Source organism: Plectropomus leopardus, chromosome 22 (genome assembly GCF_008729295.1).
Source record: "Plectropomus leopardus isolate mb chromosome 22, YSFRI_Pleo_2.0, whole genome shotgun sequence".
In the NCBI taxonomy this organism is placed as follows: Eukaryota; Metazoa; Chordata; class Actinopteri; order Perciformes; family Serranidae; genus Plectropomus; species Plectropomus leopardus.
The window spans coordinates 8,740,241-8,758,834 of record NC_056484.1 but is presented as its reverse complement, the minus strand read 5'-3'; the positions used below and the strand labels follow the sequence as shown (position 1 = coordinate 8,758,834).

Here is an 18,594-nt window from a genome sequence, read left to right as displayed (position 1 = left end):
TAAAACACAGTTGATTACTGAACCCTCTATACAATTACACAGTGTATAAGTAATTTTCAAAAAAAAGGAAAAACAGATGATGACTGTGCTGTACCCCTCTCAACATCATGCAGATTGGTGCTTTCAATTAGCTTCACTATCAATATAACGACTCATAACAGCTTTCCGTCTTATACTCAAAATAATGCAATTTCCAGAAACTAGTGAGAGAAAACAAAAATCAAGTTCATTTAGGATGTTACATTCAACGATGTGCCCGAGTCGATCAAGTTGGTACAGGTGATGGCACTATTGCTGATAGATACTTGCCCAGTCTGATGACATCACTTGGGTGCTGGCATCCAATCAGATGCGTCTGCTCGCCCTCGCTGGCCAACTGGAATGCTCGATGGAGAGCCTGTGCCGCCCCCCCTCTCCGAGTGTGTCAAGAGGGGCTGAGGATAGCTGGTTGGTTGTCGTCATTCCTAACGCATTTTATAGTCGTGGGAAATGGCGGCCTCACACAGTTGTCCTTTAAAGTCTAACTCCAGGGTGAACTCCAGGTCACGCTACGAAAGACAAAACAATATTTAATCATTCAAATCTTGGATAGAAACAACACAAGTTCCCTTTACATACAAAATTGAGTTACTTGTACTTGAGTATTCAAATATCATTCTATTTTATACTTCTACTTGATGTAAAAATTGTACGTTTTACTTCGCTGCATTTATTAGAAAACTGAATATTACATTTTTTTCATCTAATTTTAATCTATTGAGAATTTTGTGGCTATTTTTTATGGGTCTTACCACATTCTTCTCATTGGGTCTGACAGTGATACTGCCAAAGATCTCCTCCCCCTTCTTGACAGTCAAGTAGTCTTCTAAATAAAACACTGTCTGCTTCCAGTGTGTGCTGGCAGCATCTGGAGCTGAGGTCGAGGAGAGGAGGAGTGGAGGGGAAGAACACATGAACACCAGCAAGAGACAGACATAAAAAGGAACATGATATAGAGAGAAAAGGAAGGTGAACGGAGGTTAAACAGAAAAGGAGCAGTGAGGAAAGGACAAAGAAAGTTGAGGGGAGTGTGAGAAATTATAAAATGTACAAAACGTATTGGTTTCAGTGGACACTCGGCTCCCTTGGGCATGTTAACATGGAACAAATTTAACAGCAGAGCGTTTGAAACTCACTCACCCTGTGGGAGAAATACAGAGGCTGATCGAAGAGAACTCCTTCAGTGATGCTCAGCCTTGGGCCCAATAGACTCAGCCAAACATAGAACCTCCTCTACACAATATTATGTAAGTGCTGGATGCATGAATGTATTAACATAAGCTTACATAACAGCTTAGCAACTCTTATAATAGGCGTCCTCGACACCACATTACCAGAAGCGCTTGGTAATTCTGTCGGTGCAAACACAGGGTCGGCTCATGTAACACCAGCAGAGTGTAGCCAAGAGCCAAGATGCTGAAGTGCAGGGGTTATTTGTTTGTTTTTTTTAATGGACATTGATTAACGACTTAAAATGCTTGATCTCAAAGATTAAAAATGAAATTTGGAATACTTGTTGGATATTTCCCTGTAGGGTGTGAAAACTGAATGTATGTGTTACCGGCTACATGTACTTTTATGTACTCTTCTCTAAATTTTGTGGATTTTAAAAGCTTGCAATAGGTAGTTTGGATATTTTTAATTGGGTTTGTATGATATATTTATCCATAGTCAGTGTATTACTTTACTCCATGGGTAAACCTGCTAAATATAAGCATTAGACTGCATTCCCACTGCCAGTGAACACACCGCTGCAGCAGAAGAGTCTGCCTGTCTGTCAACTTTTGTGTATGTGTGTTGTTTTGCTGGTGTGTCTGTGTGACATCACGGACAGGCAGGAGAACAGGTAAACAGTAAACAGTAGCAGGAACAGAGTTCTTTGAGAACTTTTCAGGGGTTTCATCTCTTTATATAAAAGTCTTACTTGTTCAATCTCTCTTTCAAACTCGGTGCAGATTAATTTGGAATAACATTTGAGCGCTGCTTAGGTGGAGATGGATGGTAATTAGCAATGGCGAATCATTGCATCTTGGTTGGTGAAGGACCTGAAATTAACATGTATTGTGTTTTTATCAATGCCAATCGAAGCCGGAGGCGATAAAAACCTGTGCTTACTGCAAAGTCATTTGACCCATGTGTGAATTCTCGTTGCATTCAAAAGCCAGATGTTAGTGGGTGTTATGTTAGAAACACACTAGCTGGAAAAGTACCTCATACAACCCACTTCAAAAACTCAGAACTATCCCTTTAAAGGGTTGTTTATATCAAATAATAAAGAAAAAGATTTCTTATTTACCTCTAGTGGTATCCAGCCATGAAGATATTTTGGTGTTATTTGCACAGCTTTTGAGGCTCCAGTGACCAACTGGATAGAAGATTGCTTTGGAAATGATTGACTTACAGTTTGCTCAAAGTTTTATATGATCTGACAACATTTTCTGCTCTAATTTAGAAAACTGAAAAAAAAAATAATTTAAGTGTATGAATTTAAAAATGTCAACTTACTCCTTTTTTCCCATTACCACCTTCTTTTGATAGAAGAAGCAAAAAGCGCTGTCGCTAGACACCATTTGGTGTGAGTAAGAGAATATACAGAAAATCTAACGTTGGCGTATTAAAAAATAACTTTAAGGAGAAATTACTCACCGGTAGAGAAACCAGTCTTCTTGTGACACTTGGTGAACTCGATGTTGAAATAAGTGACCAGGGCATGCACGTAATCGTTGCGCTGGATCTGCAGGCAGAAGGCTGAGGTGAAGGACAGGTCCTCTGGCTTCACAGTGTAGATGTCCACTTCCTGCAAAAAATAGAGTATTGAATTTTTCAAGAGGTCTCTGTGCTTTTCAGTTCATGAAATATTACAGGAAAACAGCACAGTACATGTTGAAGCAGAGACACAAGATGTCACACCCATTTGCCATCTCTCACACACACATGCAGTACATGTACAGTATATGTCAATCGTTGCTTGATTATTCACCATGATAACTGTGTGTGTGTGTGTGTGTGTGTGTGTGTGTGTGTGTGTGTGTGTGTGTGTGTGTGTGTGCGTGTGAAAGCCCACAGGTTGAATCATGGCTGGCAAACGAAGCCTGCTCACAGTACACATGCTGTGTGGGTGTCCTCCCTCAAGTCTACAAGGGAGGGAAGCTGTGTGTGTGTGTGTCTGTGTGTGTGTTTGCTCGTGTCTAAATCAAGCGCTGCCTGATGAATATGGCTACAAATCTAAGTATCACATTTTGTTACCTGGCAGGCATCTCTGTTGCTCCAAAATAGGAGTGGAGCCGGTCATGCATAATGTTGCATTTAAGAGGATGGAGAACACGCACACTGTTCATCTCGCCCGGCCTATTGGGCTACGGATCGCTCGGCCATGTGGCATCAGCATGACAGATTGTGATTTAACACCTCTGTCCTCTCCAATGATAGCAGGCCAGTATCATATACAGCAAATTGAAGGAGGAGAAAAAAAAACTCCCTGGGAGCGACTTTGTAATTTTAGCGTGCGAGGAATGAGTGGCAGTTTGATTTAAGATGGGGTGATGTGGCTGGCGGCGGGTGTGAAAGGGGTGAATTAGCCCTGAATGCATTCATATGAAAGACATACAGATGGTGAGAATGAATGTTCAGACCAGCATGTCACTAACCACCTACACTCTTTGAAATGATGGTGCTTACTAGAACCACCCAGGGTTCTTTGGCTTGCCCCCATAATAGAACCACACGGATCCCTTTCAGAGGGTTCCATAATATGCATTAAGAGATTTTATTTTATGATGAATATAATGAACTGGCAAATGTCCATCAAAGATGCTTTTGGCATGACCAGCTGGACATTCTGGTTACACCAAACCCTCAAAGACCTCAGCCCTTCAGGAACCTTTATTTCTAAGAGTGTAGTAACCACCTGTCCAAACACACATATAAATCACCTTTTTGAACACAAAAGGAGCTTTGGTGCTCATAAAAGACAGAGAGTCCACTTTATTCCCTCTGGTGACTCAATGTCTGCTCTTGTGTGACATTTCACCATCGCACAGAGGCAGAGACAGAGTGAGACCTCCCTATTCCCTCAAACTAGTGAGGCTTGACATTGCTTAAAATGTGACAGGAGATGAAGGGTAAGAAGCCGTGATTAAGAAGGAAGAGAAGAGAAATGTGACTAGAAACTGACATGAAACAAAAAAGGAGAGAGAGAAGGGAGAAATCGGATAATCGAAATGGAAAAAAAAACATGACTTACAGCACAGAGAGGGAACAGCGAAAAGAAATGAAAGGTAGAGGGGACAAACAAAAAAGCTATCACCTCCCTGAATGCTCTTATCCTCTGTTCATTTGTGAGATGAAAGACAAGCCACTGTTTGAGCATGGAGACAGAGCTGCAGACTATTACAGCTCCCCAGACACCTTTATTATGTACTAGAAAATAGACTCGGCAGACTGGGAATGATCAGAGACTTGTCGTCTCTAACTTCTTTTTGGATGCATGTATCTGGTAGCAGAACACAAAAGATGAAAAACCTTGTTTGTTTTGGTGTGTTCCTCAAACACACAGGCTTTCCCAGAGTACACTCCTTCGCCCTGCACAGATTCGTACACAAGGACGTAGACTGACCTTTAGGAGGCAGGCGTTCGTCACCACCTGCTTGGGATCTACCACATCCACCAGAGGCTCTTTGATGGCCACATTGCGAATGCAGCTCATGTCGAAACCATATACGTTTTCCCACCCTGCACATGCACAAACAAATACAGCACTCGTGAATATCAACATTGGATGTGTCAGTTTCCTCTCATTAAATTCATACAATGTCTTTTCAAAATAAACTTCACAGATAACAAAGGTTCACCAAAACTACTTGCTAAGATCTGGGAACATAGCTTGATTAAAATGTTGCTGACTTTTGGTTTTATACTAGATAAGACACAAAAACCCAATTGCCAGAACAAATGTTACTTTCTGCAAACCAGAAATTTGTTACATTTGTATGTTTCATAACGCTGCTGTCAGGCACAAACCTCTTCTCTCCGAAGTTGCTATTTTTCAAGGAAAAAATGGTGTTTTTAAAAGGATCCAAGGGGGATAGGAGCTTTAGCCACAAGCGTTTTTTTTTTTTTTTTAAATATATCATTGAGAATAGTAAAGCCCACTGATGGACGTAGAGGGGGACCAATAGCATTAATTCATGAGGAAAAAAATGAAAATAGTGAACCGTTTCTTTATACTGTGGTGAATGTGTAGTTAAGTCAAGTCACAGAAAAGTCTTGGTTATGGCTGGGAAAAGATCATGTTTTGGGTCATAACACCCGGTTGTTGTCGCCACAACCACCACTTTAAATGTGCCCATTTGCCTCTTAAAAATAGCTATTGTGGCCACAACCACCGCCAAAAATGGTCCAACTTTTGCCTTAAAAACTGCTGCTTGTTGTTGCCGCAACCACAGCAGGAAATGTGCTGATCTCTGATTAAGAAATAGCTGCTCGTCACCACGGTTACTGCTGGAAATGGCTGGACACAAAAGGAAGTCTCCTGGGTGAAGTTGAGTGAAGTGGAGTTGGTTGAAAGCCCAGTGCATCTCAAACTCATGCTATAGAATACCTTGAGCATCGGTATCAGAGAATGAAAACGGTTTGTGAATACAATTGCACAAAGATTTTTGTTTTCTGGATTTTTACTTTCTGAATTTTCTCACACTTGCATAGCTCTGTTCTCTCTGTTCCTGCCAAGCTGTCAGCGCAAAAAAAGGTAGGAGAGAAAATAAAATAAAGCACTTAACCCTGCCAGGAAAAACAGTCCTGCACTCACGCTGTCTTTCTGTCTATCCAGCCCCTCTGTGGAGAAAGACAAGGCCTCCTCAAAATAGACTCTGGCCTCCTCCGCCTCCTCCACCATGTCTGGCAGGCTTTTTTTTTTAAATCATAATTTGGGCTGAAAACACACTGAGCAGGCTTTCCCTCCCCCATTCCCTCTGTCCCTCCACTCCACCTTGCTTTGTCAGGAGGCCAAACACTAAGTCTGAGCGATGAGAAGGTGGAACATGCCACCAACGCAAAGAGAAACTAAAAATAAGAGCGCTAGAGGTTTGGATAGACTGAATTCTTTTGGGATTTATATGAATGTTTGAACCTTTATGTGCATGTGTGGATGGAACAGAACAGAAAAGGCCACCTGCGCAGCAAAAGGAAACTCGGTTGGAGTTATTAACCCAGATTCGATGCTTCGAGCTCAAGAGTGAATGGCACCTTTAATATTGGTGCTTTGATCTGGATCACAATGTTAAGCTCAGCGCTCCTGCTGTGAAAACTATTTGAACACATGCAGGGAGTTCAGAGCAGAGAATGTACTGCAGGATAAAGGCACCTTGTTGGTTTACTTATGGTACGACTTACTAAGACTAACATCGGCACCAATATGTTTAACTTTTGCTTCATTAATGCCTGTCATTCACACAACTCAAGTGTATTCAAACCACTAAAAAAAGGCATTTGAAAATACTAGCAATCCTGTTTTAGTTTGAAAACTGCAAGTTCGTGTTTTGGTTGAGACTTTGAAAACGATGATGAAGAAAATGCAGACACCCATGTTTGCTTCTGGTTTGCCTCAGTCGTGATGCGTCCTTCCCTGATTTGTCACATCCCCATCTCGTTGTTAATTCAACATGACCTTGACCTTGTTGTCTGTGCTAACAGCTGTTGTGCAGTTAAATTTTGCATTAAAAAATAAGTGAAGAGGATGTTTTGGTTGGTCAAAGATTTGCAGCAGGGAGGCTGCAGGGTCCGACAGGGACCTTCCAGGACCTGATCTGCTGAGAACACAAACTGGTGATGCCTTGACTCAAAAGTCCTCCTATGTTAACACAAACTGAATCATTCTGCAGCTATGAATATCAGCGTGGGCAGTTTTTGTTGGATGCTGCTGCTGGGAAAGCCCATGCGTGTGTGTTACGATGCACAAAAGTTTTACTCCTCACTTGGACAGAGGTGTGCTGGAGACCTTTTTTAGGGATTCTGAAGATAAACCATAAAAAAGAAAAGGAGGACTAGCAGGGCCGAGAAAGCAGATGACAATTGATTATTTTTGTCATCGAATGCTATGTTTTAAAGCTCGCTCCAGTACACGTCCTGGTATGCCTGGGCACTGCTGGCACAGCTTTATAAGCAGGTGAACTCCACTTTCACAGCCAGTGTAGCACAAAGTGAGGAATTCATGATTAAATAACTGATATCTTCGAGGGATGATAATATAATATATATAATATTAAATAACTTAGCTAAAAAAAATACACAACAGCCCATATTGGATGTAATGGATTGTTACTGATCAATGCACAAATAAAAATTATGTATTAAAAGGAAAATTTGCTACCTTTTCTGTAAATGTCCAGTCAATGTTATTGATGAATGTCCAATTAAGCTATCCTAACTAGACATTTTAACCAGTCTACAAAGGGGCTGCTGGCGAAAATCAATGTATCAATATGTTATTAAGATTTTAAACTACAGCAGTCAAATAAGTTTTTTAATCTCATGATTAATCACAGAATTTCACTAGTTAATTCCTTGCATCTATGATAATGTTTTTCTTTTAATTCCATTATTTTGCATTTCAAAAATTAAGTCCATATTGTAGACGTAAAGCAATTATTACCCGATTTGTCTTAATCGTATCGCAATTAACACGTTAACACTGACAACCCTACTTTAAACCCAAACCTGAGAGGTTGTTTTGGAGGAGAAACTCTTTCTGGCTTATTAAAATGTGACAAACCAATGACCTTTTTATTAATGACTTTGTCATTTCTCACAGTCTGCAGTAATACATCAGCCAAACTGATTTTTCACAGCTCTTTTAGCTTTGGCTTTTCTTAAGAATGGCTTATTAGAAAGTTGGCCTGCATGATTTTAGATCTAACTGGAGTGTGATTTTACTTTGTCTGCGCAGTGGTCATTAATTATGCACTGCACAGCTGAGTGGGAAACAGAGAAAGACAAAATGTGAGAGCAAAAAAAAAAAAAACAAATCTCCCATAATTACTCACAATGGATCTTGAAGTCCTTGTACTGCCTGTCTTCAATGGCTACCACATAGAGAGCCGCTCTGTCAGGGAACATCAGGCCTCCAGGTTTCTGAATATGCACACACGGACACACACACACAACCACACACATACAGGTCATCCATCACCTTTACTCTTTGCACACCTGGCGTGTAATATAAGATCACACATAGTGAGTTTGAAGCCGGTAGGCAGCTACTGAGATGAGAAACAGTGTCATTTATATATAACCTCAGCATCTAAGCAGCAGACACATCCATGCAAGCGTACAGTAAATTCTCTACTTCATCACTGTCTGGTGTGTTTATGTGTCAAAAGCCTTATTGGTCCAGCTACATACACACACACACACACACTATAAGCCCAGCTCTCCACAAGCCTCCAGCATCATACCAGCCACTTGTCCCTGGCGAAGATGACGGTATTGAGCATGGACTCGTAGAAAAGGCAATAGCCCATCCACTCCGAGATGATAATGTCCACCTTCTCCACAGGCAGCTCCACCTCCTCCACTTTGCCCTTGAAGATGGTAATGACTGCGGGGTGGAGAGCCACGAAAAAACAGCAGGCAACAAATTACTCCTTGGCATCTTCATCACATCAATGCAAATCGGACAATAGCTCTACTCTCAGATGATGTAGTTTTTGTGCTTTGGGACCGCTGTAAATTAGCACATCTGAATTACTGCGCTCATCGCATGGCTCCCTGTTTTATCCATGGATTTGTCTCTTTTTGCAATCTGGCCTCTTTGACCCGTGATATGAAGATACTGGGAGACAGACTTTAAAAAAGGGAATTTTGTCTCTGTTTTGATAACTGCATGCTTTGCACATGACATCTTAAAAGGTATTTTTCAACCTGGATCATATTTTCCTATGGTTTTGTACACAAGTGACAAGTGGGAAAAACATTTTCTGAAATCAGTCCAGTGTTGAGCGAGACACTGCAGCCAGTAGCCACGAAACAAGCTTCAGTGTAACCACTTGGGGCACTTGTGCATCGTCAATTACCTCCACTAAAGTGCTTGTTTTGCCACTGACAGGCATTGTGTTTTGCAGCTGCTGGCTTCAGTTCTACTCAATACTGGACACATTTTTAAAATGGTTGTTCCCATTAGTCACTTCAATGCAAAAATGTCAGATACTACGGTGAAAAACGCTGAGGTTACCTTTCAAAACACCTGAAATCTACATGTAAAAGAAACAAAAAGCAGCCTGCTGTCAAATGAACACGTTATGAAACCCACCATCTGTTGACAGTCCTCCATCTGTGAAGTTCAGGGTGGCATTTTACAATTGCAATTAGCACCACTGAGGGAATTATGATTGATAGCAGGGATTATGGTTATTTGACATCAGAGGCGAGCTGCCAGTTAACCATTAGAACTGTGACTAATGTTGTCGGGTGTGACGGTAATGATGGAAATATGCAGATTTTTCACGCTACTTCTAATCCAGATGTCATCGCGCTGCTCTGCATTCAGACAGATGGATATGAGAAATATAGTAGAGATGGAAAACTGCTTCGACTTACCATTGTGTAGGTGATTTGACTTGATAATCTTCTCAGAATATTCCGATATGCTTGAACATTCAATCTGAGGGCACAAGGACACAGAAACTGTTTATCCCAATATCTACATTGTTTCTGAGTAACAATGCCAATTTCCATTGTTTTAATAATTTATGACAAATATGTTTATTCCTTAGCTTGGAAACAACCTGATCTGCAGTGGTGTTCGCTGTCATTTTCTCTCCCTATACAGTAGGTTAACCTTTGGGGTAATACTGGAGGGGCAGATTTAATCAAAGCCTGCCAATCCATCCACACACTAATGTCCATGATCACTCATTTCAGATCCTGTGCAGCATGAAAACCAATAAATCATTCTGCTCTCCGATCCATAAGTGTAATACAGTATATGAATCATACATAACTGTGGGAGACACTGCTGGCAAACCTGTGACGAGGGGAGCTGTATATCTCTTACTGCCTACCTGTGTGTGTAAGATTGTCTAAGAGAGAGATGAGCACACAAACCTATCCCTTAAAGGGATACTTTGTCGATTTCAAATCAGGTCTGTATCAAAACTGTGTGGGTATAACGTGTAAATGAACTGTGTCAGTTCCCAGATCTTACTGCTTATTGCCAGCAAGATCTTACTGGATGATATGATTTTCTCTGGCTCTCAAGCTGTTGCTTGAACTACTGATTGTGCGTTCTCATTTCTTTTACGCCTGCCGCAACGGACACAAAATGTACAGCAGCAGATCAAGAGAGAGAGCCGCCCCTCTCTCTCTCTCTCTCTCTCTCTCAAACTCAGACCAAACTCCCGTCAAATGGTAAAACAAGACGGTAGTGATCAAATATATACAACTCTATTGTCTTTTGCTCTGTGAATCCTGCATTTCAGCGCCTTTCACAAGCTGTTAAATCTTTAAAATGTGAGCAAATTGGTTTTTGCAAACATGGGAAATAGGGGCAAAGAGCAAATTGGCAAGAAATGGTCTTTAAATTGCAAGAATTAGTAAAAGGTGAAAAGAGAATGACCTGAAAATGTGATAAAAAATAAAAAGATAAAAATTATTACAACTTCACAACAACTATCATGTTACAGATTTTTTCCCTTTTTATTGTTTTAGCACTTCCTTACATTCCTGTTTTTGTTTTTAATTACTTTTCTTTTGGCTGACTTTTAGTTAATTTTCTTGTAAATTTTCACTAATACTTGGGTAATTTTTTGTTAAGATACTCATTGCCCTCTTTAGGAAAGTCTACTGTTTCAGTTTATGTTATTGTGATTGCTGTCATGATCCCATCTCTATCACACCCTCTTACCATGTTTTTGCAAGAAAGCAAGCGCATTTGCTCAGGTTTTAAAGGGTTAAAATGTCATCAGGAACATATTTTTGCTCACTATTTCACTGTGTTACCATCTTGTTCATTACCAGATGGGTGCCATGTTGTTTTCAAGCTCTCCCTCCCAGAGCATTAAAGAGCAGTTCAGACAGTGTCCCTGTTTCGTGTCTGTGTGTGATACACCAGGCTTTCCACCAATTCCAATTTAAACCATTCCGCAGTATTATGAGATGCTCAGCAACATGCCGCTGCCTTTCAAATATTTTTCAGTAGTGTTTGTGCTACTCAATCTTAGGTGTTTTTTGGCAACATGCTGCTGTCTTTTAAATGCTTTCCAGCTTCAATTACGCCACTCAACACTGGGTGTGTTTTTTGGCTACACACTACTGCCTTTCCAGATACATTTGTGGCACTCAAAGCCAGGTTAGTTTTTTTTCTTTTTCTTTTTTCTTTTTTTTTTTTTTTTTGGCGTGGCCCTCCTTGCCACATTTGTGCCACTCAAAGCCAGGTGTTTTGTGGTAACATCCAAAATCTTTTTCTTACCATATCCAAGTAGTTTTGTTGCCTAAGCTTTATCACTGACACCTTCTTCATCAAGATGTAATGCAAAAGACTGACTTCATTTTACTTTCTGTCCAAGCGGCAAAATATGACAAGTTGGTATAAGATCACATTGTATTTTCAGACAAGAAAGCCAAAACAAATTTGCATTATGTCACCCATCAACGGGGTTGTTTACTGTTCTGGTGCATCACAAAGCATTCTGGTAGTTGTAGGTTTTCTACTTCTGCAGCAGGTCCTTTTTGTTCGTCGTGTAGCACCAATTTCAAAAATATTTTTGTTTTTCTACATCATAGACAGCAGGATTTTATGAAAAGATCATTTTTCCAGCAGTGAAATTTGAAGAGGACTTGTACGATATGTGTGTGCATATGGGGAATGAAAGGCCACGGATGAGAGATAATGTGACAGCAGAGCCAGATATGATATTAATTTGGACCTTAATAGAGTGTGCGGCTTTGCTCTGCCATAAAGATTTCAACAAAAGCAGAAACTGTTGTATGATTTTGATGTAGAAAAGAAACTGTGGTGTATCTGTTTATCGTTAATCTGTCTGTCTCACCCCATAGACGTGTTTGGCGCCGGCATTGGCAGCAAACATGCAAAGGATTCCCGTGCCGCTACCGACATCCAGGACAATTTTATCTTTGAACACATGCTTGTTGTGGTACATGGCGTTCCGATAGGTCAGCGTCCGCACCTCGTCCTTCAGCATCTCCTGTTTAAATCAGAGATAAAACTGAGAGCTGTGGTGCATAATTACAATCTTGCATAACATGCAAACCACTTTAGTTTGAACTGCTAACACTACCTGAAGGACAGGAATTCATACAAATCCTCGAAGGAGTACATAATACACGTATGACACAAATGTGTATACATTATGCAGAAATGTTATGCACATTTTCATCAGCACGTGACTACATCATTGTGTTCGCATAAAATGAGGTAGATAAAGCAGTATTTAGGCCAAAAGCCTTTGTGACAGTGGCAGAGCTTCTTGAAATAGACAGGAGTACAACACAAAGCCTTTGGGGACCGCCTGATATCCATCTCCCTGAGCCCATTCACACATCCCACTTTTCGTCTTTCTTGCCTTGCACTCCTCTAATCAGGACACTCTCTTTGTCTGCAAGCAGACAAAAACCTGACCCACATGCTAAATATGGGCACTATTTAAAAGGGTCTATATGTCCCCAAACTTTTCCACCACCACCACCACCGCTCCTTCGCAGATCAAGGTCAGTAGCAAAGGTATAGCTTTCCAATTATCTTCAGCAGTTCACTGGCTGCAAAAGACAGACTGTTTTCATTGTTGGAGTACTGAATATGGACTATTATCATGCATCGGGTTTCTTTCATACTAGCTGGTAATGGAAAAAAAACTCCTCTTTTGTCAGCTAAGAGACACTCTCCACTCTCAATTTCCCCACAAGATTGTAGGCGGACAGCTGCATCTGAGGTTTATGTTTGGACTTTATTCCAACTTAGAGGAATCATTAGGTTGTATTTTGATGCTCTAATATAATGTATTTTTTCTGTAGGCTTCTGAGAGATTTCTGTGTGTTGTTGACGTGTTTGGTTTCCTACTTGTGTTTAACCTTGTGTTTGAAAGCACTTAACTTGTATTTGTACTTCACTAGGATATTTAAATTGCTGTTTATAGCAGCTTTTTGGGCTTAAAGGGACAGTTCACCCAAAATCATAAATCGATATTTTAAGATATTGGCTGCAGAGATGTCTGCCTTTTCTCTAATATAATGGAACTAGATGGCACTTGGCTTGTAGTGCTAAAATCAAAGACATTGCTGTTGAAAGACCCAACAGCAGTTGAGCAGTTTCATGTAGGAACTAGTTTCTTTTAACCAAACAACATCCATCAAACATATCAACGCGCAGAGGGAAGCGTGCATCGACTCATGGAGGAGAGGCTTGTGCTCGTCACAGCACCAAATGTGAACATTAAAGGTCCAGAGTGTAGCAGTTAGTGGTATCTAGCCATGAGGTTGCAGAACTGAAATTTCTCTCATGTGCCAAGCGTGCAGGACAACTACTGTGGCCGACTCAAAAACATAAATGGCCCTATCTAAAGTCAGTGTTCGTGCTGTGAGGAGCAGGGCTGGAGGAGGAGCTGTCTGAGGAGAAGCAGGAGGAGGGAGGAGCCTGGTTTGATGAGTGCCTGTATATAGGGGATTTATTTCAGGTGTGAGCCCTTTCTAACACCACCTGCATCAGAACCACAGGCTCTACTGGCAACAACTGCTTGACTGAGTGAGAGTGTGAGTTCCCATTGTCTTAAGTACATTTATGGTTGAAGTTCCATTATTTTTTGAACTTTAATATCAAGTCTGAATGATTAATGACAATGATTATTGTTTAATTTCTAATTATCAGATAGCCAGATATTTGCTCCCTAGATTTAGTGAATGGTGAAAATATGATAATACATGGTACATATTTTCGGTGTAGATGAAAGACTTCCCTGATTTACGACTGCAATAAATCATAATTGACGTTGTGCCTGATTGCACAACCATAGCGTTTATCCTAGCTCCTGGTAATCAGAAAACCAGTGACAGTCCTGAAAGGGTAATATTTCACAGTTTGCTTTGCTCATTTTGGGGTAGCCAGAAGCTCACCTGGTGGAGTAGGCATCTCTCGTACAAAGGCTATAATGCTGCCGCAGCAGTTGTATTCTTTATTCCAACCTCGGCCCTTTGCTGTGTGTTGTCCCCTCTCTCTCCCATTTTACACTACATCTGTCCTGATGAATAAATGCAAAAAAGCCCCCGAAAATGTCTTTAAAAAAAATGTTTGTCTGTTTTTGGCTATTGTAGAACACCATAGTGGACTTGAGGAAGTGGAAAGATGAAAGGCTCATTCTAAAATAATGAAAACACAAACATTTTTATGAATATTATATACCATTTTTGGCAATAGATGCCGCTAAATCCTCCTTGTAAGCTAGCACTATGTGAAACTACTCAAACCAAGGTCTGTGGATTACCTTGAGTAACTGGGTCATCATTTCTGGAAAGAGACATTGCTGTTGAATTTTTCAGTTGTATTTTTTGGTGATTTGAGCACCACAAGCCAAGTACCATCTAGACGTCAGATATCTCTACTGCTGCTTTCTCCATTACTTGACAGCTCACACCTAAACAGTCTAGATTGATTAGTAGCACTACAGGTGAGAGGAAAAATATGTATTTTTGATTTGGGGGTGAACTGTTCCTTTACCAAGTGGCTTTTCTTCTCTACCTTTGCAGTTGATTTTCAGATCCAATTAATAGGCTTTGGTATTTAATAATTTCTTAGTTATATATAAAATTGCATCTATGCCAGAAAGAAGATTTGGATCACACTCAAAATTGTGTGGAATTAAACAATTTGACATGTTTGACATATCCTGCTGACAGAAGGCAAGACTAACAAGGTTGAAATCCCTTGGCAAGTTTGGGAGCATCAGGTTGGACAGAGCAGGAAGCATCTGGTGTCATTCTTTAACCCCCCCCCATCTATCATACCAAGACTCGCCAGCCCTGGCCTGACCTACCTCATGGATACCAAAGTGGGCGTATGAGTCAAAGTAGTAGTCCCGTGATGTCATGTCCTCTGGGCTGATGAATTTGGCAATCTTGCCTCGACCAGGACAGGTGGCCAGGGCTGCTACATGAGGCGTGTGGGGGACGCAGGGCACATGGTGGGTAGTAGGCACTGGTTTAGGCAGTGGGGAGGGCTGGGCAGACTGAGAGCGGGGGGACGTGACAGGCTGTTGCCGCTGTTAAGGAGAAATAGAAGAGAGATGGGAAAAATTTGTGTGAGGATTTAGACATTACAGACAAAAATGAGTGATTGTGTGTCCACTGTCCAGACATTTTGAGTTAGAGGACCTGTGCAGGTTAATACGGGGCTAATAGAGGCATAGTCAAGTAATTGCAAGCCAAAGGCGATTCTTCTAATAAGCAGCCAATAATTCACATATGGTCTCCTATTTCAGTGGTTCTCAACTGGTGGGTCGTGGGTACAGTCTGAATGGCACACAAGTGACTCGTGACCATGTCTGGAGGGCATGTTTTCTCTAAAAAACTTAAAGTAAAAGTAAAAAAAAAAGAAAAAAGAAATCACTAAAATGAGTGAATAAATATATAAATGAATAATAAATAAAATAAAAATCACAAAAAAATCCGCAAGTGTCCTAAAAATTACTCAACAGTTTGAAGGGACCCCGCCCCCCCCAAAAGATGTTTTTAAAAAGGACATTTTTTTTTGGCATTCATTTATTTAAGAAAACGTGTTTTCTTTAATTTTTTTTTTTTTATTTAAAAAAACAGTGGCGTTTTTTTTTCCAACCGAGGTCAGAACTTGTCCTCAAATCCTAGAAACATCCCTGCAGTTTTAACTAGTTGCACTTCTTTCTTGCAATATAGTTTTGTTTTAAACCCATATGTTACTTGTAATGTAAGTTCTCTTATGTGCGGACCTTGAACTAATGATTGAGGAAAAATCTGAACCCAAAGAATGAACCAGTTGGGAATCATTGTCCTACGTTATACAAGCAGGAGACTCATAGAGGAGCCGGTAAAAGATGCAGGTTCCGTTTCAGCACCAAGGACAGAGAACGAAGACTCGTTCAATACATCCATGCATCCAAAGCTGATCATTCAACACACTTGCAACCCCTATGCATGCATTATCAATACTATTGCAGTTACATCGCTCTACTTAGATCCCCTATAATATCTGCAGGACTCTGAGAAATGCACTTTGCTTTGCTTGCACGCCATCACAGTGCAACGCTGATTCTAAATGTAGCTAATGATGATAGAGAAAAAACAAAGATGTGTGCATAATATTCGAGTCAAATGTGCTGTCACGATTAAATAAGCACATTGAGATTGTCCCGGTTCCGGCGATAGCCGGCTGCAGGACACCACAAGGTCCCTACCTCCGAGCTGTCCGCCTCCGCCATCTTCCGCCGTAGCAGCAAACAACGCGACGAATGCCTCAGTCCCATGAGAGCCGACGAGATTTAGGCTACAACTCTTTTAAGTGTACGGAGGGTGTGAAATCTTTATAAAAACGTGTCCAAAATAACACTAAGCCACCGGATGTGTGGCTGGAATGCGCGTAAAAATTAAAGTCATTATAAGAAGAGTTTCCATCAAATTAAATCCATTCCCCAGGAAAAGTTGTTAAATGGATTTGCGCGAGGTGATACGTATAGAAATCCATAATGTCAACTGGATACAGGTTGTTTTAACGGGGGGAGTCGTCTATTGGCTGGAGGGTCTGTGCTGCAAAAGGTTGCAGGTTTGATCCCAGCAGGAGTCCATCAACACCCGGGCGCCTCGTTTAAGAGACACTGACGTCCTACCTGCTCGCTCATTTTTAAAGAGTATCCAAGAAAATGTAAAAAAATAAAAATAAGAAAGAAAACCCTGTCTAGACACCAAACTCCACACAAAACGCTTCTCCTCTTCTCTTGGAAATACTTGACATCTCTGAGCACCCACAGACTGAAATTCTTCTCTCCGTGTGTGCGCTGTGGAAAGTCCTCTGCGTAATCCCGAGGGGTTTCCCGGAGAGAAAGTTAAAAGGGGTTCAAACTGTGCGCGTGCACCGTCGTTGCACACGAGCCCCCTCCGGTGACATGAAATTAATCGTGACAAAAATACCTAGCAGTCACACAAAAAGAAAAGGTGTGAATCTCTGCTTCCCAAGGACGGATGCCTCCTCACACCAGACTTTCCCACAGAAGCAGTAACACAGCTCTCCGCCAACCAATGAGCCTCTCAGCCGCGCGCTTATATAACATAGGTGTTTAATGTGTTGGGAAAAAAATATTACGCAGACTATGATACTTTTTTTGTTCATTTGTTAATATATTTTCTCGGGCTGTGGCTGAATAAAGTGCCCGTTGTGACAGTTACAGGTTCCAATAGCCTATTGCCGATCATTTCCTGTGAAATACTAATATTTAAATAACTCAGCCGCATGTGCACGAGTTTAATTTGGGGACTGTACTGTATTTATCAGAGAAGGGGAGTTGCTGGGATGTGCCTTCCATCCATATTACACAGTTGGCTAAGATAAATGGTATGATTTTGGACATTTTTTTTTTTAAAAAGAAAGCATGCCTTTTAAACCCATATATATGTATATATATGTGTGTGTGTGTGTGTGTGTGTGTATATATATATATATTACGGAAAAGAAATAGGTAATATAATATATATATAAATAAATAATATTATGTAATTTCATTTTCAGTACAATCAGCAAGGTATACAAATACATAGGGGTAAATAAAGGGTAAATGTAGGGGTAATATGTTTAAAATTAAGCAGAGAATGTGGTTCAGCAAAAAAAAATGCAGGACTATTGTTTGTAATGTACAAGTAGTATTCACATGATATGTTTTTGCTGCTTACTTTTTCCACCACTGAAGCTTAGGTGTGATGGGATATCCACACACCAATGGCGAGAAAAATCTAAAATGAGTAGTTTAAGAAAAATATTACATTTTTAAAAAAATCATCATGCACCCTTTTAAGAGGACTGAACACTTTTTTTTCAAACTGCATCCCAAAAAAAAAAAAAAAAGAAAAACTTTTAAGTAGGTTGCCTTCCTACAGTATCCCAATCAGTGAAGTCACGGCAGGCATTTCTCAAAGACTGCTGAAGGCAAAACACCCGCTGTGTCATCACTGATTGTGACCTGGCTTAAGGCCTACAGCATCTTTACACTTTGAATCCATAGACAGCATCAGGATTGAACACTTTTTTCTTTTAATATTCACTGCCCTCTCCTGGTGTTCTTTCAGGTCACAAATTGTCCTTTTTTTATTTCTATCGTAGAGCATGTACACTCATATTTGACATCAACCTCACAGTAAACATAAACCAGTCTGCTTTAGTCTGTCACTTAATAACAAAGCTGACCCTAATCTGTTTTTAATGAGTACAGGGAGGCACATGAGAGACATATTTAAATTTGAAGTATTTGTATTCTTTGATATTAAAATCTGAAATATCTGGATATGCAGTTTTAAATTCTGAATTTGATTTTGTTT

The 18,594-nt window shown here is 40.5% G+C and overlaps 1 protein-coding gene across 1 annotated transcript; it reads right to left on the bottom strand.

The window, feature by feature from the left end:
• Nucleotides 1-86: 86 nt before the first annotated feature.
• Nucleotides 87-16,944, bottom strand: prmt8b (protein arginine methyltransferase 8b). Its single transcript, XM_042511488.1, has 10 exons — nt 16,467-16,944; nt 15,075-15,299; nt 12,081-12,236; nt 9,631-9,694; nt 8,490-8,632; nt 8,079-8,166; nt 4,655-4,770; nt 2,686-2,836; nt 792-913; nt 87-548 (listed from the first exon to the last, which is right to left on the bottom strand). Exons 1-10 carry the CDS (start codon nt 16,533-16,535, stop codon nt 465-467), a joined length of 1,218 nt encoding a protein of 405 aa, XP_042367422.1. The 5' UTR covers nt 16,536-16,944; the 3' UTR covers nt 87-464.
• Nucleotides 16,945-18,594: the final 1,650 nt, after the last annotated feature.